At 41.3% G+C, this 27,844-nt stretch overlaps 2 protein-coding genes across 4 annotated transcripts; both read right to left on the bottom strand.

The window, feature by feature from the left end:
• Positions 1 to 85: 85 nt before the first annotated feature.
• LOC121616023 (Golgi reassembly-stacking protein 2-like) lies at positions 86 to 8,837 on the bottom strand. 2 transcript variants are annotated; one of them, XM_041950610.1, is made up of 10 exons: positions 8,678 to 8,837; positions 5,430 to 5,510; positions 5,104 to 5,307; positions 4,845 to 4,931; positions 4,626 to 4,756; positions 3,781 to 3,913; positions 3,536 to 3,665; positions 3,314 to 3,397; positions 3,076 to 3,192; positions 86 to 1,759 (listed from the first exon to the last, which is right to left on the bottom strand). In XM_041950610.1, exons 1-10 carry the CDS (start codon positions 8,738 to 8,740, stop codon positions 1,536 to 1,538), a joined length of 1,254 nt encoding a protein of 417 aa, XP_041806544.1. In that variant the 5' UTR covers positions 8,741 to 8,837; the 3' UTR covers positions 86 to 1,535. The 2 variants fall into 2 exon arrangements, with proteins under 2 accessions (XP_041806544.1, XP_041806545.1); XM_041950611.1 differs by lacking the exon at positions 3,076 to 3,192.
• Positions 8,838 to 15,318: 6,481 nt separating this feature from the next.
• On the bottom strand, positions 15,319 to 27,547 carry LOC121616663 (glutamate decarboxylase 1). Of its 2 annotated transcripts, none has more exons than XM_041951547.1 (16): positions 27,478 to 27,547; positions 25,722 to 25,784; positions 24,481 to 24,636; positions 23,823 to 24,065; positions 23,561 to 23,651; positions 21,068 to 21,180; positions 20,481 to 20,596; positions 19,689 to 19,768; positions 19,548 to 19,602; positions 19,039 to 19,155; positions 18,869 to 18,933; positions 18,009 to 18,087; positions 17,729 to 17,878; positions 17,515 to 17,622; positions 17,188 to 17,277; positions 15,319 to 17,069 (listed from the first exon to the last, which is right to left on the bottom strand). In XM_041951547.1, exons 1-16 carry the CDS (start codon positions 27,545 to 27,547, stop codon positions 16,896 to 16,898), a joined length of 1,770 nt encoding a protein of 589 aa, XP_041807481.1. In that variant the 3' UTR covers positions 15,319 to 16,895. The 2 variants fall into 2 exon arrangements, with proteins under 2 accessions (XP_041807481.1, XP_041807480.1); XM_041951546.1 differs by having other exon boundaries at positions 27,472 to 27,547.
• Between the last annotated feature and the right edge of the window lie 297 nt (positions 27,548 to 27,844).

The following is a 27,844-nucleotide window of genomic DNA, read 5'->3' on the forward strand; positions in this document are numbered from 1 at the left end:
TACTGCATCGTTTCAGGGTGTGACCAAGGATGCTCGCAGCATGAACCACTTGAGATGAGCTAAAAATACAGAGCAGAGGCTGAAATAGTGAAAATACATCAGTTTAATCAAGGTAACAATATCTTAATTTACAAATTATTTATTGTACAAAACCAAAACTGTTTTATATATTTAATGAATACTGCACTGCAGAAGGCAAACCTGCTTTGTTAAAAGAAAAACCCCAGTAGTATAAGTTAGTGCCCCATCCTCCCCTGAAGACTTAAAGTAGTTTACGAAGCCCCTGAAAGTTCAGTGCCTTGCCTTACAATGAGTTACACATTCCCCCTGCTCCCCAGAGGAAGGCTGAGCTGTACTATGATTTACTATTACATACTATGTAATAGACTTGCTGGTTGTGACCACAGCATCTGGGTGCACCCTCAGCTGTGGCTGGCTCAGGTACAAGTCTGTATCACTGCAGCTGGACAGATAACTAGCAGCACTATTTAACCTATAACTCTCTAAATCTGCTGCCAAGGCTAATTGAGACAGACTAGCTGGGACTGCGTCTGGAGCCATGACTCTGCTTTGGTTGATACTGTTACCGCAGTGATGCATTAGTTTATAATGGGTGCAACACTAACTGCATGCAAGGCTTGTGCTGGCTGACTGCTGTAGTTCAACTGTATCTATGAACTTGTCCTGTGGTGTGGTGTACACATCTGTCATATCTGGTAGATGTGCAGGTTCACATGCCTGTGTGTGTGGCTTAACAATGCTTCTGTGGCTAATATTAACAGGAGCAATAGCACTTATGTCATAGACTCAACCACAAGGGCAGCCAAAGCCAGGCAGAATAGCTGCAGCTGTGCTCACATGCAGTTGGTGGCCTTTCACTGTCGGCCTTTGAAAGGAGTAATGAGCAATAAATGCATAATGTAAAGTGTCACATTATCTCTGATTTCTGCAGAATTTTCCTCTAAACTAGGAGTCTATTATAAGTGAACTGGACTTGACCAACACACTAACTGTTCCTGTGGACCAGGGGGAATGCAAAAGAAGTTCAATCCAAAAAAATCCTAGCATGACCCTTCAGGGATTCCATAGTAGTTTGACCATAAAAAAAGATTCAAAGATACTGACTTGCACACTTGAAAGTAACCCGTTTCCCATGTATTTCACACACTGTTTTAGAGCCAAGTTCAAAAAACCCATAGTTGGTGTTAACACATCTATTACTATGACTGAGTTACGAACTGTTTAAAAAAAAAAGTTCTGCTACAGAGAGTATATTTGAACTCTGCTGAAAGGCTTGAATGATTCTTGTAATTTTCCATTTCCTGCCATCAACATTTGCTTTTAATATGAGCGACTGCTGCAGCTGCTTGACACGCATTCAAAGGAAAACTTGGTGAAGTTCCAGTATCCTTGAGATACATACAACAATCCTAACGGTGTGTAGCAGCAGTTTGTCAACCGAGCTAACAGCTGACAGACTGGCCACATTGTGCAAAGGCGTGAGATCAAGCTGACAACCTTAAAGGTGCTCTCTGCTATGAGTCTACGGTCACTGTGATATTTATTGAGTCACAGGTGGTCACTGATGATGGGATGGGGTTTTTAGTCAGTGTACTGTTCATTTGGGTGGTGCACGGGGGAAACGTGATATCCTGCGTAACAGCAGGAGCTGCATTAACAGTGAGTGGAGGATAAACAAAGTTAGACGGCGGCAGAGTTACACCGGGGACCACACCTGGCAGGGTGACAGGTGGAGGACCTGTGGAGCGCAACACAAACAAAAACTGTTACCTACAACTGCATGTGTCTTTTAAGTCATTACCTAGAGTAGAGTAACCCATTACATCATTTCATTTTTGCTGATTCTTTGTTCAGATGTGGTGCACAGCAATGATAAATCACATCAATTTCTGTAAACTACATTGATTTTTACTGGAGAAAACATACCTGCGATGTTTAGTGAACTCCTAGTTGTATGTGAGAATGCAATGCTTTAGCATTTTATATTTGCTTCTGTGAACCTTGTGAGGTTAGAGCTGGAGATAATATTTTTCTATTATTGTCATCCCAAATCACACGAAAAGATCAAAATCAACAATGCTTAAGTAAGTCAACTCTTCCCGACTCCCCAGCCTGTCTGTGACACCTGACCATAAGTCCACTTGTTCCTACTGAAGACAAATCTTTAAAACAGGTGAGGAATATCTAATAAAATCTGGCTGGACACTGGAGTTTTAAGCAATTGTTACTCAAGCAAGAGCAAATAGTGCATTTGATGAAATATTTTGAACTACAGAGTTCATTCAGAGTATTTTCAGCAGCAGTATATGGGATTAAGAAAAATCATATAAAGTACCGATGTACATCACTACAGGGGGAATGTCACTGCAACTGTAGTGCAGTGGAAGTGTAGTGTAGTGGAACAGAGACATGAGCTATATCACGCTTTGGCTTCACATGCAATTATTGCTAACTAGCAAACGGCAGCTACAGTTAGCAGCAGTTAGGGGTTACTTTAGCATCAAGTTAAACCATCTGTCCATCTGTAAGACACAGAGTTATTTTCTACATAAGATATCATCTAGTTACACCAAAATCAAAAAAGGAAGTTATAAAATCAGAGGCCTCGCTCCCAGAAACACTCTTCTCCGGACTCTAACGTATTTCCAACCTGATTCTTGTCTCATTTTTGGTCTGATAAACGGTAAATTCATCGAATTTTTTCCAAGCTAAAGTAGCTGTCATATTTCACGAGTGCAGAGTCGGCTGGCAAAATGATAGAAGTGTACTGAGAATACAGAGGAACTTGTTTCTTAGCTGAACACCCATAGTTGGTGGTGTGTGACGTGGTGCCATTAAGCATTACACACTCAATCCAAGTTACATACTGCAAGAGCAGGCGTTCAGGCACAGCGTGGGGATGGATCCCTATTATAAGTCAATGTACCATCAAAATGATTTTGAAGCTGTTATTTTGAGATAAAACTGTTACATAATGTTTCTTATTGATTATATGTTATAATAATTATTATTTACAAGTAATCCAGAACACTCTCCAGAGAGCAAAAACAATACCTGCATGTTGTAACCCACCAACTCCTGGTGGTAATACTTGGCCCAGGTTTGGCAAGGTGATATTTAGATTTGGCAAATTAGGAAAGGGTGGAAGATGTCCCGGTAAAGGCATTAAACCTGTGCAACAAATATAATACAGATTAGACGCAGCTGGGTTTTCAGCCTAGTGTCATGCAAGTTTGGCTTTCAGAGCAGCTGGCTGTGGCACCACACCTGGGGAGCTACAACTTCTACTTACCTGGCAGTGTGGCAGCAGGATTGACAGACAGGGGGACGCTGTGTGAGGAGGACACTGGTCTGGTCAGTGGGACAGTAGGAACTCCTGAAAGAATCATGAACAAAACTGTTATTGTCCTGTTACATGTTTCCACGTATGTGCTTTATCTGCTAATTTTATAGCTAGGTCACCCTCACATCACTTCAAACAGGATGTTGTTAGTGGTCAGAGATAATACTGCACCTGTCTGCAGATTGCTAATGACAGCGGTCGGGCCAGAGTTGACTGACAAGCCGGTGAGAGACTGCTCTAATCCAGTCGAAGCAGAAGAAGAAGCAACTGGAACGGTTGGAATGACAGCAGAGAGCTGGACCTGGTAACCAAAATGACCTCAGCTCAATAAACGTTCACAACATCTGGAACCCACATGGCATCAAAAGAATGTTGTCGTCTGGAGGCGGTTATGTCTTTGTTAAACACGCTGTTACCTCTGTGAAGCCATCTTTAGGTGGAGGAGCTTGCTCACTGGGAGTATGTGCAAGGAAACCGGTGTTCTTGCCCTCTGCAAATGATAGTGAAGGTATCCTGTGCAGGTAGCCATAGCCAATGCCGCATCCTAGACTGAAGAGACAGACACACTGTGAGGGATCCAAACAGTGAGACGTGACTTTAAAGTAAAATCAACGTTGGGAAATGATGTGGTGTAATAGCTGTGATAGCATCAACAACAAAGTTTCCATTCAATATTTACTCAGAAAAGTAAGGGGTCTAAAAGTAGAACACAACAGACACTGCCATAAACTGGAAAAATAAGACAAGTTTGTAGAAATATAACATGCAGTAAAGCAAAAGATTCTAGTTTCTTTGTTAATTTTGAGGGTCTAATTACTAATATATATATTAAAATCATAATTACATTACACATATAAAGAAATCATGTCTTGAACAATCCTATTAAAAATACTGAATCAAGAACGAAGGATAAATTAAATAAAACTATTAACCCTAAACTGCAGACAAATTCTGGACAGAAAGAACCTGTGCATAAACATAAAAACCCAATACTTATAACTCTAGTTGTGAAAACTGTCCTGACCAACGCTCGACAGTTTTACCAGGTAAAATCAAGAAGCATTTTTAGTTAAAATTCAGATATTTGGAATTATTTTTGTCATTTAAAAGTTGATGTTTAGGAGGTAAGGGTTAGATTTGCACCTGGAACATTATGGTTTTGTTGTACTGTATGTAAAACAATATCATACCAAAACCAGCAGCTTTCAACGGGCAACAGAAAACAGATTCAGGTAGATGAATTCCTTGATCACTGTCTTACCTGCCCTCTCCGCCCCAGTCGCAGTTTGGACTGATGAGCACCTCCCGGCAGTTGTCTGTATCTGTGTTGTAAACATACAGCTTCAGTTCCTTTCCTTCATAGGATTCAATGATGGAGAACAGATCCTCACTCTGTTGAAAGAGCGGAGACACGCAGCAGGTCAGCAGCCTGTTGTACACTGTCAGTCAACTTCACTACTAATTTTGTGAAAGCAAGCACCTCATCCATGATGGTGTCGGCTCCTATGATGTAGTCAGTGTGGGCCGTCAAACCAGCTAGGGCTGCAGGAGAGTTTGGCTCCACTTCCTGGACTCAGACAACATGAATAAACACATCAGGTGACAGTAATAACTTGTAAAGAAGCTCATTATTTTACACTTCTGTGCTCTTACTTCTAATGAACAGTTACCATGCAATATGTATAAAATACACACACACACACTAATATCTAAAGTGCATGTATGCATGTCACACTCACCAAGACATGCCAAACATTCTCATTGACTCCTTCAAAGCTGCAGAAGCGAATGCTGACCCCCAGCAGCCCCTGGCCGCCCCACATGTTGCTGGGTATGACCGTTGTCTCTCTTACTGCCAGGGTCTTGCTACTGTATAACAGCATCTTAATGGGCCTCTCCACGTTCATCTTCAGCAACTCTTTGAGGGTGTCATTGTCCTTGTTCTGTCAGAGATGAAAATACTCAAATCACTCGTCAAAACCCTCCGGAGACCATATGAGACTTACTTAAGCAGCAGGTCCAGTAGCTATAGCCAGTTCTATTACTGCCATTATGGTAAACTTACCAATCTAGTGTCACAAATGGAAATGATGAAATCAAAGAATGGCTCCAGCCCTGCATAGTGACCTGGGGAATTATCTTGTACCTGTAAAAAAACAGAATCATTAAGATAAGACAACAGGCAGTTGAAGATGGGAAAAACATCCCAGAGTCTAATGAATCTTGATTTCTGCTGCAACATGCAGACGGCAGGGCAGATCACAGATCCATCATGCCTTCTGCCAACGGTTCAGGAAACAGACCACCCATCTTCTAATGCCTACTTCCAGCAAGAAAGCACATGTCAGAAAGCACTACTCATCTCAAGCTGCTTCCACAAACAAGAGCTCAGTGTACGTCAGTGGCCTCCACAGTCGCCAGGGGCCAGATGTATAAAATGATATGCCCACAAAAAAATGCATTTCCTAACTGGTGTTTATAAAAGAAGACTGTGCAGACCAGGTTTACAGACAGTTTTCTGGACACAGCTGCAGGTGATATGATAAAGCGGACGTGAAATATATAGTGAGACATGAAACCTTCGTGTAAAATATTGATGGTTTAGGTCGTCGCCAATTTCACTGACTGTGCTTGTATTTTTGCTGTTTACACTGCGTTAATCAAAGGCATTCAATTACTTCTGAGTTTATCTGCATTGGAGCCATCACTCACCAGTGTTAAGTATCTTTTAATTGTATCCTGAATTATGGAGCACTTTGTGAGGTCTGTTTAAATATGAGCTCTATAAATTAATTATTGATCATCCTTCTGACAATTAATAATAATGACGGGGATATCACCATGGTGAAGTTTACAAGTACATGTGATGGATTAGTGGTATGGCCGCTATAAATATAAATAGACACAGCCATGCGTCATGGCAGCTGTTCTGGTGCTGCTGGAGAACTTCACACCGCTGCTTTGCCATTCTTCTCATCATAAGGTCTAATGAGCGGTTGTGTGGCAAAAGTACTGATATTAAAACAGATGTTTTAGGGCATTTCTACGTCCATTTAGGGTCAACTAAGGGAGTGGAAATGAGGTTTGTGCTCGTGCCTCCAGTTCCAGCACACATAGCTTTATAAATCTGATGAAAAGAATGTGTTTCATCACATACCATGTCCGTCTTTGTAAAGTTTCAGCTGTGAATCTACAGAGTTTTATGCATCTGGCTCCAGACTTTAGTCCATCAGAGCACCTTAGGGATTTGGTGGAACAACAGATTTGCATGAATATGCAGCTGACAAATCTGCAGCAACTCTGTGGTGCTGTCATGTCAGCATTGACCAGAAGTAACATTTCCAGCACCTTGCTGAGTCATGAAGCATTCAGGCTGATCTGGGGACAAAAGGGGTCCTACCCCGTATCAGAAATGTGTACGTAATAAAGTAGCCACTGAGTGTATTATTATAAAACATATGAAACAGCGGTCACACTGATCCCTTTTCTGCTCTGTTTCTACACTGTGTTCACACTCAGAGATAATAAAACAGTTGCACTGACACTAAAAACCCATGTAGGCCTACTTTTTTTTCCACACAGAAGACTCATCAAGAAACAGGATGGGGAATCAATAAAGAATCAGACCGATAAGGAGAATCAATAATGGCACTGGTGTCAATTATCAATTCTAATCACTACCTGTGACGGAACAAGACACTAATGAAGATTTATATATCCATAGAAAGATGAGGCTTAAGCCTCACAAATGTGGAACTGTATATAACACTGTTTTTAGTGCATGCTTTTAATGGGAGAAATATGCTTCCTTTACCTGATCTGATTTCAAAAATAAAAAGGGAAAATACTAAATTTCCATTTTAGCAGTACTTAAGAGATGTCCTTACAGTATGTGCAGCAGGGGACGAAGTGAACCTTCCTCAAGCACTGACACATTGAGCAGACAGAGAGTTTAGAGTGCTGATGCCACAGACTTAATCAAAACAAATACATAAAATGAGCAGTGACACGTTTAGCAGAAATGCATAACCACTTTTTCGAACGTAACACGAGGCTTGTCACTATTCTGTGGCACTAAAAACTGAGTCAGTGGCCCGGCGTGACTAAATTGATAGAATTGATAGTATAAACACAGTATTTTTATAGTGATACTGTATCACCCGATACCTGAGCCCTTAATATACTCTTAATACAGTCAGTATGGGCGTAAATACTAATTTAGTGTACCATTTAGTGTTCTAGATCAGTGGGTCGTAAAATTTCAATAGTTTTTTTTTTTTTTACAGAATTGTCCAAAGTTAATAGGCTCCAGGTTCTCAAATGAGAATATTTGCTGGCTTTCATAGTCTTCTATAAGAGTAACTTGAATATATTAAGGCTTTGGACTGTTTAGAAGTGAAAACGTCAGCAACACTTGTAAAACAAAGACAAAGGTTATTGCAAAACTACCCTATAATGGTTTAAGTCCTTCTGGTTTAAACATTACAATCAATGTATTTGCATAAGAAAAAAGACAAAGAGCTCAACAGGGACAAAACAAGTTAACCTGCATATTTCAACTTTGGCTTTGGTGGGATGCCGAGGGTGTTTTTCACAGTTTTTTTAAGTGATTAATTGAGAAAAGTGTCTGGATATAACTCTATAATGAAAGTAATCTTTACAGCCAGATTAAATAAAAATAAAAATCACTAAATGACAATGGTAGCTGGGAAAAGGTAATATTTAACAAAGAAGGTACACACCCATCCTCATGAAGTATGTACACTCTGCAGCCTCACCGGTTATTCTGGTAACACCTACTCTGGGTTTTAGTTTTAACATTAGCACCTGAAGGCTCCCAATGAGGCGTTCACGGACAGAAACCCACAGGAGAAACCAGCAGATGATGTTAACTACAGCGCGTGTTTGAATACTAATTAACCATGCCAACTCATATGAACTCATATATCTTAAAAACACCCGAAAAAATGAACTAAGTTGTGGGGGGAGTGTGGGGCGGAAAACCGACTAAACTGCAAACACGCGCGTTCATTCAGCATGTTGACAGCTAAATTAGCTGTAGCAGTGGGCAATTAACAGGTAGCTAGCTGCTTCAGACGATGACAAATAGGGTGACAAATTTGCGAGACCTCTCCGGCGCCCTGTCAAATAACTGCCATTCAGTCAAAAATATAAATATGAACATTTAACTGCAGAACTTGAGAAGTAAAACGCTGGCTCATCCTGTGTCTAAGCTAACAGGATGTCTCTCTCTCACGCAGCCCTCACAGGTAAAAGCGTTGCGTTTCACCGGCGGGTGAAAGCTGTCCTTACCCTGAGGACGTGGTAGCCTTCAGTTCCTCCACCTGGTATCTCGACGCTCTGAGACCCTCCCATGTTCCCTGAATGTGTGTCTATCACGGTGGGCTAGCGGTGTAGTTTAACAGGTGACCGTCCACCAGATCATCTCCGGCGCAGTGCTGTGTTTCCCTGCGGTTCCTGGTTCTCAGCACTTCCGCTGTGGTGTCACTCTCGGCGACAGCTCTGTGATGACAGCAGAAATGTCTACTGCGAGGCTTGAAATGAGACTAACAATCACCAGGTTTAGAAAAATAATCGTGGGAGTAGTGGGATTATCAAACTGCCTCAGGGGCCACAAATGCCTCAAAATCACCACATGTATTTTTGCAATTTTTGCATATTTGAATGAGAGTTGCAACAAATGCAGTACAATTTTAAGTAAGATTATTAATTGTTTTAGGTTATTGTGTGTATTCCTAATGAAACATGTTTAATCCATTTACCACAAATTTACTGACAGAAAAAAGATGCGGGCAGGTGGTGTTAATCCAGCACATGAGGACTGGTTAATCTCTGCATGTAATGTAAAAAGAAGACGAAGAGGAAGAGGAAGAAGAAGAAGAAGAAAAAGAAGAGGAAGAGCTATGTGTGATCTGTTGTTTGCACAGTACTTAATAGAGTCTTGGAGGTGGCATAAACAGTGTACAGAGGCTTGTTTGTGGGAGGTTGGTGTATCAGTAGTAGGAGATTTGTCTTCAGGCAAATTAAAAGTCATATGCAAGACTGTTTGTTTTTCCTTTGTAGTCTGTGGTTTCACCCGGTCAATTGTTGAGATCTGAATGACTTTGCTTAATCAAGTCAAGCCTAGTCAAGTGTTATTTTTGTGCAGGAAGTCTAACTCGTGTTTAGGTCTCAGGTCCAAAGCTCTGCTGCAAGTTGAAGTTTATTTCCTTGTGTACAATTATACTTTACAATTTCAAGGTACTGCTAATTTGTTGAGTATCTCCACTCACCACCTCTAACAGTTACTCCACCATATTTCAGTAGAAGATATTGTGCTTTTTGCTCATCTCTGATTGGGGTTGCTATGATAATAGTCCTCATAATAAGATCATGAAATATGATGGTGCGCATTCATAAAACAGTTTGACACCAGCTGAAACATAACATGTTGCATCAATAATTCAACACTCTTTATGTGGTATTCTTCATAATACAGACTTTTTACATTTATATACATTTGCTCCTAATACACAGGCCTGTTTTTTCTTTAAAGATCTGCGTGGAGTGAGTGTTGATTAGAGATGAGTAGAATAATGCATAAAGACACCCTTCCTTAGATTTCCTGGAAGATGAGTAATGAGCCTCTTAGCCAGTAACTTCCTGTCAGGATCTATAACCATTAACATAGCTGCACAATATCAGTGATAACCTCAGCTGTATTTTAAAAGTAGTTTTTTTATTCACATCTCAGCCACTTTTGATTTGATCGTATAATCACATCAGGGCAGAAACGTGAGCCAGGGAGGATGTGATGGAACAGAATTGTCTCCGTGATCAAGCAGTGATAATAAGAGACATCATCAGTGCTATAAAGAACATGGACTCAAGGAGCAGATTAATGTATATGTAGCTGAATATCTCTGTAATGCAGCGGCTCTTATCAAATAATTTGAAAGAAACTTGGTCAGCATTGTGATTGTCCTCATCAATCATCAGTTATCCCGTCAGTCTATGTGTCCGCTACAGCTCACCTTGATTTCATCTCTCCACAGGCGGCGCTGGACGATAGCTTCATCTTAAAATGCATGTCTCAAGAGGGGAGATCAAGCATTGGCCTGATGTATTCTGACAAGAAGATTTTATGCATGACATTGTGGTCTGAACCAACATTGTGATTCATGTAATCTCTTTGGAATTATGACCATTATTATTATTTTACCCTTTGTTCCCTGATGAAAATGTGCAAGCACTGACAGGGGAGGAGAAACACAATTCTTAATAAATTGACTGTAAATTTGAAAAAATATCTTGATGTCAGCAAATTGATATGATTTTTCAAATTAACATGCGTCAGAAGACAAAAAAGGTCAAACTGTTTGATACAACAAAACGATCAGTGTAAAAACAAGACATGTGCAGCACATGAATGTCAGTTAACAGGGCGGTTCGTTATTGCGTCAGCACTACAACCCCGATAATTCACCACAAAATTGCGTCAACATCTCTGGAGACACAGACGCAACACATATTTATGTTTTAGCCTCACATGACAACACTAGAAAGCATAACCCTATTGTAAGGAAGGAGCTTAGTGCCAGGAGGGTTGTTTGATGAGAGAAGAACAGGTGCAGCCTGTGTTACCTGCACTACTGTTTCCATATTTTAAGACTAGCAAATTCATGTGTGCTTTCATAAGCAATGAGAGGAAGTCAAATTTTGAATGTCGCTATTGTCATCTTAAGGTTGAGTAATTCTGTATTTAGGTCCTGGGTAGCTAAAGAAAAACAATAGTTACTATTGTTCTTACTGATGAGGTGGCTCTCTTTTATTGCGAAAGTATGTAAGATACACTAAGATATAAGAATTTCTGTCCTGCTTTATCAATAGTTTTTCTTCATAATCGAAACATAAAGACATAGAGCTGAAGCATATAGTTGATTAATTGATTAGTCAATAGAAAATTAATTGTTAGCTAATTTGATGTTCGATTAATCACTTATGTTCAAGCAAATATACTAAACATTGGATGTTTCCAGCTTCTCCGCTGTGAGGATTTGCAGCTTTTCCCTGTCATCCATCACAGTAGATTGAATATCTTTGGGTGTTGGAGTGCTGGTTGAGAAAAAAAAGCTATATGAAGACATCATCTTGGGTTCTTGCAAATTGCAGTGTTTATTTCCCACTATTTTCTACTGTTTAATGAGCTAAATGAGTGATCAAATATACCGTAATAAAAACAATCATTAGTTGTAATCCTAAGCAGATCTATTATTTACCACCAGTGAAAAATATACCTTATATGGTGACACTTGCTCCTTCAAGAAGCAGATAAATAAACTCTGTATTTCAGCAGAAGCTTGCTGACGCCTTAAAACTCTGCGATCACTGTTCTGGATAGCTCTCTCAGATTTATACTGCTTCAGTCCTCCGAGGAATTTACAACTAAAGCTGCAAAACACTTTTGTTCAGGCGCACCACAGATAGCAAATCTGAGGAGGCGAGGAAGACATTAACAAACAAGTGGCCAGAAATTAAAATGTCCATAATTTGATGAATGTCTGTCTGCTGCGGCCCCCTCGCTCACATGCTGCATTTCCACACAGTAAGCAAAGTCGCAGCTGCAAACATCAGAAGCTGTTACTGTCAGGGTTAGTTGCTTAATGTCGTGCGTCTGTGAGAGGTCATTCCTCGCAGGATGAAAGGGTTGCCTGATAAATACATGCTCTGTGCTGGCATAATGTGCTGGGACGCGGAGATAAAATGCTAAGTGAATTAGAAAAGCCTGTGTTAAGATGACGGAGCAGCAGAGCCAAACACCAGCACAAGCAGTTATGGCGTCATTATGGTTGTTGTTTATCATTTTAATTTCAGCAACAGCTGAGGCATGTTTCCAGTCCTGCCCTGTAGTTCCTAGTCAGGGAAGAATAAATCGCTCGCTGTTTGTCATTCTGCAGAAAACAGCAGACCATACTTGAAAGTCTCTAGAGCACTAGATTACTGACATGTGCTGGAGGTTGTTTTGTTCATTTAGCATGCATGATAGCAATCACCACACAGAGACTTGGTTAGCTGCGGTGTAATTGCTCCCGGGCTCGTGCTTATTCCATTAAAAAATGCCCAACAGAGACATTTACTAGCAGCCTTTCAACTTTAACAAGCGCCACATTAGGTTTACACTCCCCAGTCATGGAGACACGCAAGTTACGGTCTCTGGACTATTAATCTCCTGCTTAAAATTTACTTTCTGCCAAGATTAATCAAGCCGTGGACACGCAGTCAATAAGAGGAGGCTATTTAGATAAGTGTAAGCCATTATAATTACTTTAGAAGTCAGGGGCCTTAAGGTGTTGCAATTGATTCTGTTATCACAGTTTCTTAATGTCAAGCACGCTCACTATTTGGCTTGAATTTAATAACAAAATGGACGGATTATAGAGGTGCATAAACACCTTTCACAGCACGCGAACACACCATTGTTGACCTCTAAATTGAACAAGGGCAAAAATGCTGCCCATGTTGTTCGGTAAATAAGGTTTTCACGCTAAATTGTGGCCATAGCTGCATGTGTGGAGAAAGGGTGGTGGGGGTGGGGAGGGGAGAGGGCTGGAAAGCAGCCCGCAGTCAATATCATCATCATCATTTCATTAGACTTGCCTTACACAATGGGAATGTCAGTATCTATCAGGAAGCTAATGTGGCAGTGATTCCCAGGGGCGGGAGATATATTTGGCACATCAGGAAACCACTGACAAGATTCATGGATATATATGAGAGAGGAGTAACACAGCTGAGAGAGGACGGACGGGTGAGCGACCTATTGTGTGTGTGTGTGTGTGTGTGTGTGTGTATGTGTGTGTGTGACAGAGAGAAAGAGAGGAAACTTTTCTTACCTGAAAAAAAGTCTGTCATGCAAATACAATTAACACACAAGAAGGAAAGTGCACTGCAATGGGCGCAGTAAATTTGATGGCCTTTGTTTCAGTATTCTAATGGGTGGTGAATCCTTTGTGTGTGTGTGTGTGTGTGTGTGTGTGTGTGTGTGTGTGTGTGTGTGTGTGTGTGCCAGGTGTGAAATGGAGGGTGAACAGACTAGTGCAGAGACAGACATTAAGTGTTTCACAGTCTGGTGTTCAGAGCCAGCCCACCCACCCTCCAGAGACAGAGCTACTGCAACAACAGAACTGCTCCAGCACCTTATTATATTACGGGCCTGATCTCCTCTTGATCAAAGTTTAATTACGCTTGTAATTAGAATTGATGGAGATACTGGTTATGGATTAAAGCGAAGAACCCCTTGACCTACTACTAAGTATTAATTTCATAGCCTAAATCAGCTACAAACCTATTACTTCCATACTTTATTTACCATTATATATACATTTATCTCTGAGACAATTTGCATCATACTGACTAGACTGGTTTGCATAAACTGACTGGCTGAGTGGTTTTGTTACCTCCTCTCAGTGGCCGTTCATTCATGTCTCGCCAGTTACTATGTGACAGGAGCTGTAGGTTTCATTTGCATTCAACCATAATAAGATTCTCCAACACCTGCTTCCAAATTAGCCATGTCATTACGCTTTGGCACGTTTAACCTTCAACGTCCTCAGAGCAAAAAACAACCCCCCTCCAAAAAAGTCCCCCTCCCTTTAGCTGTGGTGAGGAGTCAAGGGTTATTATTTCTATTACCCCATTATATGAGTAGTTATTCCTTTAATCCTGCGTTCCCTGTAACTTTACAAAGCAGCCAGTGACACCAGGTCTGTAATGATTGCTGCACTGGAGCATGAAACAAAGAAGCAGCGTCTGCCCGGTGGAGGATGGGGAGGAGAGCCACTGCAACAGCCAGTCCCTCTACGGCTGTGTCGAAATAAAACGCAGCCGGGCAGAGCCTCGAAATAGGCGCCTCGGAAAAAAAAATGTTAAGAGAGCACAGTCTAATGCGTTTTATGATAAATATCTTAAAAGTGTGAGTAATGACAGGAGCGAAGGAATTGGCAGGGGGGTGCTCGTGAAAGCTCAGCTGTGAGATGATCAGCCAATAAAAAGTCCCTCCAGGGTGATTAATCTGACCGATGGCTGGTGACAGCCAGGTGCATTGAAATGATGCACGAGAAAAAAGGATGGAGGATAGGAAAACATGCACATTTGCTCAAACTTGTCTCTTCCTATAGAGTTTCATATAGCCTGCCATGCTGGAATCCCCATATATTTGAGCTATTTTGCATATATTTGTCTAAAGGTTGGCTACAGATCTGTTAAGCCTCAGCCTGTCTTTGGCAGCGACTGACGAATAGACAGTCATTTTACATTCTGTTTGGGATCCCAGAGACAGACTCAATAAACATACTTAACATTGTTTTATCACCTTGATACTTCATGACTTCTCTGAATTATATGAGGCATGATTTTAAACTGATGACATGACTCAGAGGTCCACACATGACTTGGGATCTCAGACTTCAGCTGTAAAGCACGCTCATATACAGTAGATGTTTAGATGCTCCCTGTGTGGGATTACTGCTGGCAGCGCTTCCGCTCTAAAATATAATGTGAGTAGTCTAGTTGGCTTCTGTTTGTCATCTAATTCGCCCCAAAGTAACAACACTGTGCAACATTTCGGTGTCTGTGAGTACATCTCTGGCAAACAAAAGGAATTTCTATTTGCTCACGCATACTCTGTATAATATGCAAAACATTAAATATTTTGCTTTTTGGTGAAATAATCATCATCATCATCAAAGGCCACATAAGATAATACGCTTCTGTCTATTGGGTTGTATTAAGATTGAAAGAAAAGATTAACTATTAAAAGAACTAAACTTAACCAAGCACATGAGTTAAGTCTTCTCCAGTGTTAGTCGCCATACACACAGTATTTATTTGTCAAGTTCGAATGTACTGCAAAAAAAGAAAAAGGAAATGTGCCCACAGATGTTCTACAGCTCATGTCTTTATTAGTGCTGTGGATACAACAGTGATACTCTGCAAACGATGGCGTGAAGTTAAAGTGCCTACATTGAATTTGACAAGGGATATTTCATCCCGCTAATTCAGGAATGTACAGTTGTTCAGTTAATCTTATTACAGTAGCAAACGCTGTGCATTTCATTGTTCAAGCAGAAGTCTTAATGATAAATAATCCCAGTTTCTCACAATGTTTTTCTCAACATGAACGTGTGCCTATAGTGAGCAAGACAAATAAAAGTTTGCATATTATAGTTTTACTCCACTTAACACGGTTAGAATATAGACAATCATGTGTCCATAGGATAAAAGCTGCCCCATGATCATGGTTTAGCGTTGTGCTTTTTATCATTAACAAAGCACCGGCAGTAGCGGCCACACTGCCAGTCATGCCTCCCACATAGAGCCAAGTGTCTCGACAACATTCAGTCAGTGAATCACAATGACATTGCACAGTTACACAACATAGATTGCACTAAGGTTTAGGGCGGAAACTTAAGTTTTCTTATATAAACATCTGGATCCATCCATAAGGGAGAACAAGGGTCGTGTACATGTTCATACAGGTAACTCAACCCTTCTTTGGTTCACAAATACACTAAAAGACTTCAATGTCATTCAAAACATTGTGATATTATACAGCAGAGTTTCCAAATAGGAAGGAGGATACGTTACAAATGGAACAGAACAGCAGATAACCTATTCACAATTATAATCTCTGGATATAAATAAAGCGATTCCTCTATAACATACTTTACTGTGTGGTCGATTTACATGTAGGATTTTCTCACTGTAAAACTAGGACACATTTGGCACAAAGGCAATGTAACAATACTATACACGATCTACACAAAAATCTCTAAAAACACAGCAATCAAGTACAGTGCTTGTTACAATGACTGTGTTATATAGTTCCACCTATGTAATATCAAAGGGAAATAACAGCGAGGGTACGATGTGGCGGTGCGTCTGGCTTGATCGTTACATCGACAACATGGAGCACCAACAGTCAGTACATCATATTTTTATATATATATACTGTAAATGTGTATTTTACATTTATAGTGGTTATGTCAATGCAATAAGGTTCTCTACACTGTAATTTGTTACTTGTGAAAAAATATTTTGATCTCATTGTGTTTTTAATACTGATCTTCATATAGTACAGCAGTAAAACGGCATTTTCTTTATAGCTGCTATAGAAAGAATCATTCAAGTGCTCTGATATTCTTGCTATTTCATATTTACATTACTTTGGCAAGAATACCAGCGTGCTTTTGTTATTCTCTCGAGTTTTGACTTATGAGTTTTGAGTTTTGTCCTTTTTTCACTCAGATAACCTTGTGTGCAAATGTTTTGAACGTACGTCATCACTGCTAAAGACAGAAGAGACAGAGAAGAGACACACATGGCATATTATTTGTTGTGCATTGCCGAAGAAGATCTGTAAGCAAAAATTTCAGCGTCTTAAGGAGACAAAAGGGACGTGAAGCCGAGCTAAAGGCCCTCCAGAGTCGGCAAAGGCCGACGTTTGGGCAGAGGAAGGGTTTAGGTGTGGCTCTTACAAGTCATTCCCCAGTCGCTCGATCTCCTCGATCAGGAAGTCGATGTCGGACCTGGTGGCAGCGGGGTTGGAGATGACCATGCGGAAGAAGTTCACCTTGTCACCTTGCGGCTGGTAGCCCACCATCGTAGTCCCAGACTCCATCATCATCGCTTTGATCTTTGGGGCCACCTGTTGTGGAAAACAGAGTTGTATGAATCCCTCAATCTAAGCAGACACAACAAGAATCAATCGAAGAGGGCAGGGGAAGTCCAAACGTGGCCTTAGAAGCAGATTGATGAGTCATTACCTTGTGCAACCTCTCCCGCCTCTCTCCTCCGTCAGGCAAGCCGCGCAGGCTCGGTGGAAGGTACCAGAAACACACATTAGTGTGCTGCGGCTGATAAGCGAAAATGGGAACAACATTTGTAATGAGCGCCGATAAAAACTGCCTTCTGTAATTTCAGCTTTTCTTGTCAACTTGTCAGCGATGCAAAATGACCCAATCAATCCTGAAACCAAGTTAAGATATCAAATATATTTCTGTAGTCATTCATCACAAAAGACAAACAGGTGTTCTGTAAATCGGAAAAGCCCAGATAGGAATAGTGTAGTTTTTCTTTGTTGAAGATCTCACCTCTCCATCGAACACCATCTCATAGCCCTCTCTGTTTCTTATTTTATTGTAGAGGTACGCAGACAGATCCAGGCACTTGTCAACATGCTGCTCGAATCCTATTGTTCCCTTTTAGGCAGATTGAAAAAGAATAAGGAGTTGTTACCGCTGCACTCTAGATATGGCAGCACGGTTGATAGAGGCTTCAGAAGAAAATAGCAGACAAAATACACACCTTTGCCTTCCACATAAGCCAGAACTTGAAGATATCGACATGGCGTCCACACTGTATGGCCTTGTCACCGGTGTCATATGTAACATCATATTGTTTATCTGGCTGGAACAGGTAACCAGCACTCATGGAGTTGCAGCCTTGTAATAATCCCTGCAATGGACAGAGTCGCAGTGGAAGAAACAGGAGGGTTAGCAAACGCCAGCAGAAAACAGCTGCCTGTCTATATCTGTGTGTGCAGGAGTGGTCTCGTGTGCAGCAGGCAAGTGAAAAACAGGCTCACCCTCTCCCTGACCAGAATGGCGGAGCACTGCAGAGGCACTCCCATCATTTTATGAGGGTTCCAGGTGACTGAGTTGGCCCTGCACAGATATTGAAACAGTAAACACAGCTCCGTGAGTGTGCGTGTGTGTGTGTGTGTATCACGCCTTGGAACCGAAGTGGTAATCCAAGAAGGCACTGAAGTTTGTAGTTATATTGAGAAACTGTCACATGAGTCTTTGGGAAGATATCATTGGAAACATCTGTGGCTGTGTGCAACATTCTGGCCCAGACTTTAAAGGGGCACTCCACTAATTTATTATTGTGCTTCCATGAAGACAGGGGCCCAAGGTGCCAACTATGAGCCACAAAGCCCCCAGTTTTAACCTTTTAACCTCTCTACTGTCTGCTATCTAATAAAACAATAAAATATATGTGCATTAAAAAAGAAAATACGACAAAAAAGAAGCAGATATCCTGACTTTTATTCTCAATTACAAAACACTGGATCCTACATTTCCCATAATGCAATTCATTAGCATCTTGTGAGAACCTCCCTGTCTACTTTTGTATGGTTTGTGTCTTTCAAGCTCAGCACTCCCACAATTTGTACTTTCCGCTCCGAGCCAATGTCTAAAATAACCTTGATGACATCACTAGGTTTAAACAACCCTTATGATGTCATCAGGGTTATTTTCTCAGACTTAAGAAAGCTCCCCCGGAGCCACAAAAGACATTATATAACTGTTTTTACAGTAGCGCTCACTGTGACCAGTAAGCTGAACTGCATTTGTAAAACTGGTACAGTCTATCTTTAAAAAAACATGTCTTTCTGTCCTACATTAATTGCTATTTATGTGTTTATGTATTGCTTTCTTTTACCTCTCCACACCATTCAGCTTGTGCCTGTGTTTCCTGGACATAAGCAAACCTCCTCCCCATGCACCCTGCACAAAACACAACACAGTTATAACAGCAAGGATGATAATGTCTACTGCAGAAGCTTAACTGATGTTTTTTTCTTGTACTAAAGACTTTCGATATTCTCTTACATCCACATGAAGCCACATGTTGTACTTTTCACAGATGTCTGCAATTTCATTGATGGGATCGAAGGCTCCGTACACGGTGGTTCCAGCGGTGGCATTCACAAACATGGGGACATACCCCTGCAAACCAAAAACATTGGGGGGGAAAAAAGACATTTTTTACAATTCGGGACTGAATTCAAGTTGTGATGTTCATTCTCTCCTTGTGACTGTTGACATCAAAAACATGGGATAAAACACATTTCTTTCGCTCTCCCATTTCATCTCATCCGCACATCACTTTGCCAGTGAAGGATTACTTCCAGGAGAGGTACTTTAGATTGGAGCAGCATCACATGTGAGCAGCCAGAAGTATTAACCTTACTGAAATAACCCCATTGCTCTGGCACACACAAGTGTTTCCTTTGCTACAAGCAACCTCTGCAGCTCAGCCGAGTGTTTCTCTTTGTGTGGAGTCGCTAAAAGAAGCAAATAAATAAGTTGATGTCTGAGTTGTTCTCCCAGACATTCACCTTTTGCTTGGCCTCTATCACTTTGGCCTCCAAATCAGCGGGGATGACTCGCCCTCTGGAAAAGAAGAAGACATACAGAAGTCATCCGGATATTGGATCTTTTACCAGACTGTCTGCGTGTAAGTCAAGCACAAAGCAAACCTCTCATCTGTGTTCAAAAGGATCAGGTTCTCTGTCCCGAAGCCCAGAGCTGCACTGGCTTTCTTGATGGAATAGTGGCTCTGCAAGAACAGATGTTAATCAGTCATGATCATAGACCGTATGAAAGACGTGGACGTAGCCTCCGGGTCTGAGACTTGGAGCCAAAGCGAAGTGCATCAAACCTGCATTTTTTGTAATGGCCAGCAGGGGGCGGATCCTCAGGTTGTAAAAGCAAGTTGTATGTAAGCTTATGAGAAAATTAACCAACTTCTCACTTGATGTTTCACCTCATTAAACAGTTTCTGAATGAGTTTATGGTCTCAATCACCAGTGTCAAGTCTTCTTCAATACAGCATGATGTTCATTTGTAAACTATGGTCCTGTTCGGGGTAAAACAGAAGATAAAGCAGGGTACACTCTAGGACATGGCTAGCCTGTGAGTGACAAGTTTCTACCACGGAGACTTCTCACTCAGGATGCCGTGCATAGTCTCCACCCCTTGCTCCTCCCCAGCTCCACCCTCTCATCCAAATACAGTCACTTCTGGCTCCAAAAAAACCCCAAAAAAACCAAAACAAGATGGGACGGCCAATATTCAAAAGTCCACAAACCAATGCGTGACATCACGGTAGCTACATCCATTTCTTTTACACAGTTTAACAGTCTGACCTGAACTGGTCACAATTCAGGTTGGATTTACATTTAAGATGCTGATATTAATTGTCAAACATTGATGATAAAGGTACTTGAATGGTCAGGTAACAATAATCAGTAATACAGAGACACACTAACATGCTCTGAGGTGAAGAGGACCAGCCTGGGGGCGGCTGCCATGCCTTTGGTCTTGACTTCAGGGAAGAACTTGTATCTGGCAATCATCACACTGTACATGTTGGAGATGGCTCCTCCTGCAGAAACAGGCAGTGGCAGAGAGTAAAAAGCGTAGTTAAGATCACATTTAAGCTTCTTCACTTGAATAACTGTGTTTTATAGTACTTTATTCTTATACAAGGTTTAAGTTGGTTAAAATAAGCTTCACCTTTACAGGATGTGACATTATAGTGATGATGAAACGTGAATGTATCAATGACATATGATTATATAATATAATTATAATAATTATTTTGAAATTCTGCATTCTGCGTAATAAGTACTTTATTGTGATAGTAACACTTTTGGCAAACTTCTGAATGCATGAACTTTAGGCTACTTTTAAAAGAGTATTTCTACACTATGATATTGTTACTCTTAAGTAAAAGGCCTGAGATTAGCATTCATTAGAAGCATCATCAACATCTAGTGGTATATGATGAAATATGACATAAAGTCTGATATGTTTGCATAAGGGCTCAGTTAATGAGCTCCTGTTTGGCTCTCACCTGGAGAAAATATGCCATCACCCTCTCCTTCGGGCCAGCCAATGATCTCCCTCATCTTTTTCAGCGTGAGCTGCTCCATCAGCACAAAGACAGGGGCGATCTCATAGGTGAACCTGCAACAAAGCACAATGTAAAATCATTTTGATATGGGATAAAAGCAATATGAAGCCCTCTTTCACTCCTGCTTTAATATACAAAATAATCGTAACTTTATATTTGTGGAGGGGTTTATTTGTTGTGTGTTAATTGAACAATGGTAAATAAATAGTTTGATTTAAGCAAACTTCTATTTCACTTAGAGATGGTGGGACTGATGGGATCAATATAAAATAGACTGATATTTAACAACATGCATTTGTATACTCTAATTGTACAGCATGGTTACTGAGCCTCTCAATAAGAACAGATACAACGTTATGTACACAGTCACACCTCAGTGACACCTCATTGTTTTAGAGATGGCCTTTTGCTGCAGTGAAATGACACAGTCTTTGTCTCATTGATACAGCAACACTCACAATTTGAACAATGTACTTCTAATGGGACTAGCATTATTAAAAATGTTGGAGGAATAACAACAATGATCTGCTGTTACGCTCCCAAAACAAAGTTGTCTCAGGTGCCTTTAATTTTCTCATTGCAGCATTGTTTTCCCATGTTTTACCCTCTCAAGTATATAATTTTTTTCCACATCATCAAAGCACATTAAAAACCTCTCTGCCTCAGAGAAAAGCACAGTCGATATGGAATTGCAGCACAGACGGGCTCATCCATCTTCTCCTGACCAATATTCTTCTAATTACATAAGTATCTGTCTATTCATGCAAAGAAGGTAAATGAATCTGTGGAACATTACAGAATGTCGCATTGTGCCCCTCAGCATCCTCAGCATACAGTAATACAGAGGGGAAAAAAATAAACAAGTCAGATGCCACTTCGCAGATGTCGCACATTAATTTCATCGCATTCATTCATGCAGGCAACGCTCACTCGTTCTGATTATGTAAGGCCTGGATGTGATTGTCAGTCTATTAGTGTCAGTCAATATCTGCCAGGGGTAATTAGGGTTGATGGAGTAATTAATAAAGGTAAATTACAAGTATGTAAGCAACCTCCACCCTCTGGTTCAAATCATCCTCGCTGATGTCGGCAATAACACACAAGCTAACTACAGTATTGAGAAGACAGACTGAAGGCTGAACCAGACTGTGAAAATATGTTAATATAGGTTTGTAACAGAGAGTTGGAATAAAGGTTCAAACTAAACATGAACCCTCTGTTATACTCTCCAGATCCACAACAGAAATCATGGTAATAATGAAGTTATAAGCATTAGTGATCCATTAATAAATGCTTATTGAGTTGAATAAATCAGGTTCGGTCCACATCTTTTGCATCTCTTTCTTACATGGTAAGTGGCCATACAATCCAATCAGTCAAATGGACCGTTCACTACCTGGCAACCCATCATTTGCATTTATTATTGGCTTATAACTGATCTATAAAGCATTAGTAAATGATTTATTGACCATTTTATAGACACTTATAAAGTGAGATTGATAAAGTCTTCTATCCATTTATAAGTATTTATGGATTTATAAGCATTACGGGCATATTTTCATACTGTCATCTACACCAAATGATTTCATTGTGATGCTACATGTTGCAAATGATTTCATTGTGATGCTACATGTTGTTTTTACCTCTTAAAAGTTCCCTGAAGCTGCATGTGACCCCACTGCTGCTCAAGCTCCTTATCAGTGCTTCACTTTTACTTCATGGTTTAGAAGAATGGGAACGAGAATTTATCTCATCATCATACACTAAGCCAGACTTGTAAACTGAGCTAGTCTTAACTGAGAAGAGTACAATTTAATGCGATTAAATAAAAATCACCCTGCGAACACCTCTCTGAGACAGAGTCATGGGAACCAAAAGAAAGGATTTACTGCGAAAGTCATCGCTGAGTCCCAGCGAGGGCTGTTCACACTGAGCACAGATGGTCCGAGGGGCATGCCACGTCCCCTGTTGGCATTGTTACATCACAGGAACTAGCATTAGATGAAACAAAGACGGCGTGTAAACTGTGAATGCGAATCAATATGCAATTTAGTTTGCCTGCAGGGCTGAATTACATGACCACAGCCTGAGCACCGGGGCCAGCACTAACAATACTGTGGGGAGTAGCTGTACAAATGTCTTCCTTTGTGCTTTTTATGTTCTTGCTTGATTGGCAATCTGTTAGTGCGTGCGTGGTATTCTTCAGCCAAAGACAGTAATTACTGTGTGTCACTTCAAGTATTTCCCTAACTCACTTCTACAGGGGCCGTTTAAAAACATAAAAGCTTTTCAAAAGTAGAATAAAATGAACCTAATGACTTCCAAACTGGATCTAATTCTGATTGCTTTTACCTCTTATTATCTGCATGACTGTGTTTGTGGAGTGCAAAGATGATCTAAAAACTTAACTCGTCAGGGCATCACAGTACTCACATGTTAGTGTTGGCTGTAGAGGTAAGCCACTCTCCTGCCAACCCAACAATGTCTAATCCAGTGGACAGCTGGTTGAAGAACCTCGGGTGACCTGCGATTGATAAGGAGACAACAAAGCAACATAATCCCCAGCAAACAATTCATCATCCGAGAGTCTGAGGGAGAAAATGGCTTATCTGTAATCATTACACTGGCATGTAAGCTAATGAGAGGTATTGATTGCAGCAGGCCGTGCTGTGCCTCCAGGCCTCTTTGTTCTCACCTGTTCTCACTCCATATTTCAGGGTGTCCCTGCAGTCCACCAGGATCTGCTCCAGAGACTCGGGCTGGTCAGAGAGCTCCAGGTTGAAGCCCTCCATGCCCTCCAGGAGCTGGTGAGGGTGGTGGAAGTCCAGGACCTTGGTGGACCTATCAAAAGTCTTCCGGACGTAGTTGGTGAGGATTTCCACAACCTCCAGCAAGAACTGCATTGTTTGCTCCTCTCCATTTTTGGCAGGCAACAGATCTACAAAAACAAAACACAACCATGATAAGTTGCTCTCATGCTGAGGATGATCCGAACGGGTCTTTGTCACAATTAACTGGTGAATTTCCTGTGACCTCAGCAAGTTGACTCATTTATTTTGAGCAAATTCTCCAACAGTTGGGTTAAAAACAACACTGAGGAATTAACACCACCCAACAAATGCAATATAATGACCTGGAGAATTATTCTGGCTTTAGCAGTGTGATTCATCAGCATATCATTTGGGCTACTTTTATTTATTTTCATCTCATTTTGCACGTTTGGTGATTAGAATCCAGATTAAACTGGTTCGGATTTCTCAGTTTTGCTTTTTTATATTTTCTGCAACGTGCATCAGATTTAGTTTCAAAGTCTAAATGCATTCCCCGCGCCTCGGGCTTCCTGCCCAGCCTACCTCTGGCGTACAGGTTGGAGAAGTCGGTCTCCGTGCGGCTGAAACGCGCGTCTCCGCCGATGTTATCGCAGGACAGCAGGTTCTTGGCTGCGCGCTCCTTGAAGGAACTCACAATCCTGCTCCTCTCCTCCAGGCTGTTGTTCTTCTGCAAAAATCCTAAACGTTTACAGGAAGAAGAGGAGTCCGCAGCGTGATTACACTTCCCATACATGTTTTTTTTTTTTTTTTCAACTGAACCAGGCCCACTAATTCTCCTCTCCCATGACTTTTATCTTTCTCCGGGAGTCTCCACTGTACTTTCTCTCCCTCTCTCTCTCTCGCTTTTATTTTGATCAGAGAAGGGTCCCATCCTGCACGGGGAGTCCTATTTATGGGCGGAGGACCCTGTGGGAGGTTCGGTGACATCAGCAACCAAACTCCAGTCAAGCAAAAACAAGTCGCTGTCATGTAGCGGGTGTAAATCCTTATTAAAGCGCATCCGACGCTCGCGTGCACTTCAGTGAGGGAGCACGCAGATAACAATGCAGCACTAACGCACGTTTGATAATAGGTGTACATTTATCATTAAAGCCTTTTGGGGGGAATATATCTCAGGGGTGAATTTTGCAGGAATCTGATGTGAAATTTGTGCAACAAGCTACTACTGATACGTGAAACCTACCGCGTCTCCTCTGGTTTTAATCCGACCCGGATGCGGTTTTGTTTTGCAGCTTTATGGTCCCGAGTAATTAAATGGCCTTCGTGAAAGCAGCAGAACGTGTCGGTCAAAAATACCGGAAAATTGTGCCGCGCACCGGCGCGTGACATTCACCATTATGGTGCACGTCGGTGCGTCTTTGGTTAGCGTGGCGTGAGGCTGAAATAGACTCTCAGTGTGGAAATCCATCCTGCATAATTCCTTCTTTCATTTCTTCTTCTGTGAGGGATAAATTGGCGGGTTTAGCCCTTGGTGTTGCATACCCCCCCCCCCCCCCCCCTCTATTTTGGTTAAATTACCAAGATCAGGCGTGATGGAAATTTAATAATATTGGTTAATCGAAATGGTTCATCTTTGCTTCGATTGAGATCCGTGGTTGTCCATTGCGCTAAAATGGTGCAGGCCACAGCCGTTAGTCATGCCTGCGGACACTGACAATCATACATGTTTGATATCTCCCTGATAATTCAGAATTATGTGCACAATTTTAGTTAAAGATAAAGCAATAAATAAATAAATAAATAAATATAAAACAAGAACTTACCACATATCTTCATTCCCAATTTTCGTGTGCACCCGTGAGCAACTCCACACCAAGCATCATAGCCTGAAATTATTTCAACAAACCAATTAGAGGGCCTCCCAGAAGCCTAAAAAAATCCAGCTCCAGTGTATTTTTATCTTGAGCAATTTAACACTGGGGATAAATGGAGAGGCGTAAGAGGTCGAGTGATGTTAAACTGAAATAAAAATAGCCAGCATTGGGTGTTTTGGGATTATTTAAACTTTAAACCGCACTCCCCGGGCCCATGGATCTGGATTAGCCTGTTTCCACTGTATGTCACCGTTCATGACCTAGGCGAGGACTTCAAATTAATTACCCGTTTGGATCCACGCCAGCCTTAAAGATCTAATTGAGTGAAAAGATGCGGGTTAAAATGCGAGCATCAGTAGACATGAAGCGGCTGGCCGGTGACAGATAGAGAATTACTGCGTTATCAAGGGCTTCCAGCCAGAGAGGGGATGGGGCACCTTGGATGGGAGGCATAGACAAAATCCTCAAAAGCAGCAATTTAGGGGAGGAGGGGTGGGGGCAGTCCCATTCCCACATCCCAATTTAACCCTTGCTTTGGATCATTAGATAAATCATTGTCCTGCTCAGCTCATTGGCCGCCCTTTATGTCAGTCCTCACAATGATTTTCTCCAAGCCAGAGGAGATGAGATGGACAACAAAGAGACAACCGAAAAGAAAAAAAAAGAAGAGAAAAAACAGGAAGAAAAGAAACAAGAGCAGAGGTGCTGATATGTAGCATTCAGACCAGACTATACATCTGCAGCAGCTTGAAGGCTTCCTACAGCCAATTTCTCCATGGGCCTAATCATAATAATAATCAGTGCTTTTCACCAGACACATGTAAAAAACCCTTCCAATATTCAAATCAAATATTAATGCGAATAAGGTGTGTTTGCAATCTGCAGAAACGCATTTCAAAAGCTAAAACTCACCAACATCTCTTTATGTCAGCGGTGCCAGGAGCGCGTCAGCGTGATTTCAGACCTGCATTCAGCGGGTGAATCAGGCTCACTTCTGCTACCGGCTGACAATGAAAGGACCGTGGTGGCTGCGCGCTTTCCACGCTGCCCCCTTCTTGAAGGCTACAACGCTTAAGTGTGCCATTAGGGGCAATTTAGTATGGCTGAATTAACAGCCACTTCAGGGGCAATTTTCCATGCTTTTCCATGCAGGCACTCTGCTCAGCCAGAGCACATTTAGAATAAACAAATGAAAAAAAACAAGAATGCATGAACACTTCACCCTGAATAATAATAATAATAATAGTAATAATAATAATAATAATAATAATAATAATAATAATAATAATAATAATAATAATAATAATAATAATAATAATGATTTATTTGTTTGCCAATAAATATTCAGATATTTGGAACATTTGCAGCCTTTCTGGTGAGATGTCCCGGTGCAGCCTCGGGCTTGTTTTCCAGGCTAATTGCCTTCAGTGTAATGTTTGCAGAGGACATCAGTTTTTGACAGCAGCATTCGTCTGTCACGCAGATGCCGGGAGGTCCGTATAGTGAATGAAATGCAGCGGTGATTTGTGGCGAAGGAAGCCCTCTCAAATGGCAGCGGATTTTTTTTTTTCTCTCTCCCCCCTCCCTCCCTACCTCCTCCTCCTCCTCCTCGTCTCTCCCTCGATGAAAATGATTAATGGCATTGCCCACAAAGTAAATAGCACACGTGAAATAGCATTTTATCTGTGATGGACCTTACTTGAGCCCGGTGGTCGTAAATTTGTCGAGTTGGGATCCGGTTCGCCGCCAGAGGAGGAGGGTGCAGACGCCGCCATCACTCCCGAGACCCTGTGCCAAAGTCCTCACCTCAAAAAGCCTGGTCACTTTTTTTTCCTTTAATGCCCCCCCCTCCCCCTTAAAATCTCTCTTTATATACTGTGAGAGAGGAAAAGTGAGTCTCACTGGCAGAGAAAGAGAAACAGCCCACAGGGCGCACAGTTGTTTCAATATCTGCTGCTCTTTACAGTTAAAGAGATGCTCAAGTTGGCGACACAGACCTGTAGACGACAAGGACACAGCCTGTCTTACACAAGTTGAGACTCAATTACACAAGGTAAGAAAAAAAAACAAGA

The sequence above is a fragment of the Chelmon rostratus genome, chromosome 13 (assembly GCF_017976325.1).
Source record: "Chelmon rostratus isolate fCheRos1 chromosome 13, fCheRos1.pri, whole genome shotgun sequence".
Lineage (NCBI taxonomy): Eukaryota > Metazoa > Chordata > Actinopteri > Chaetodontiformes > Chaetodontidae > Chelmon > Chelmon rostratus.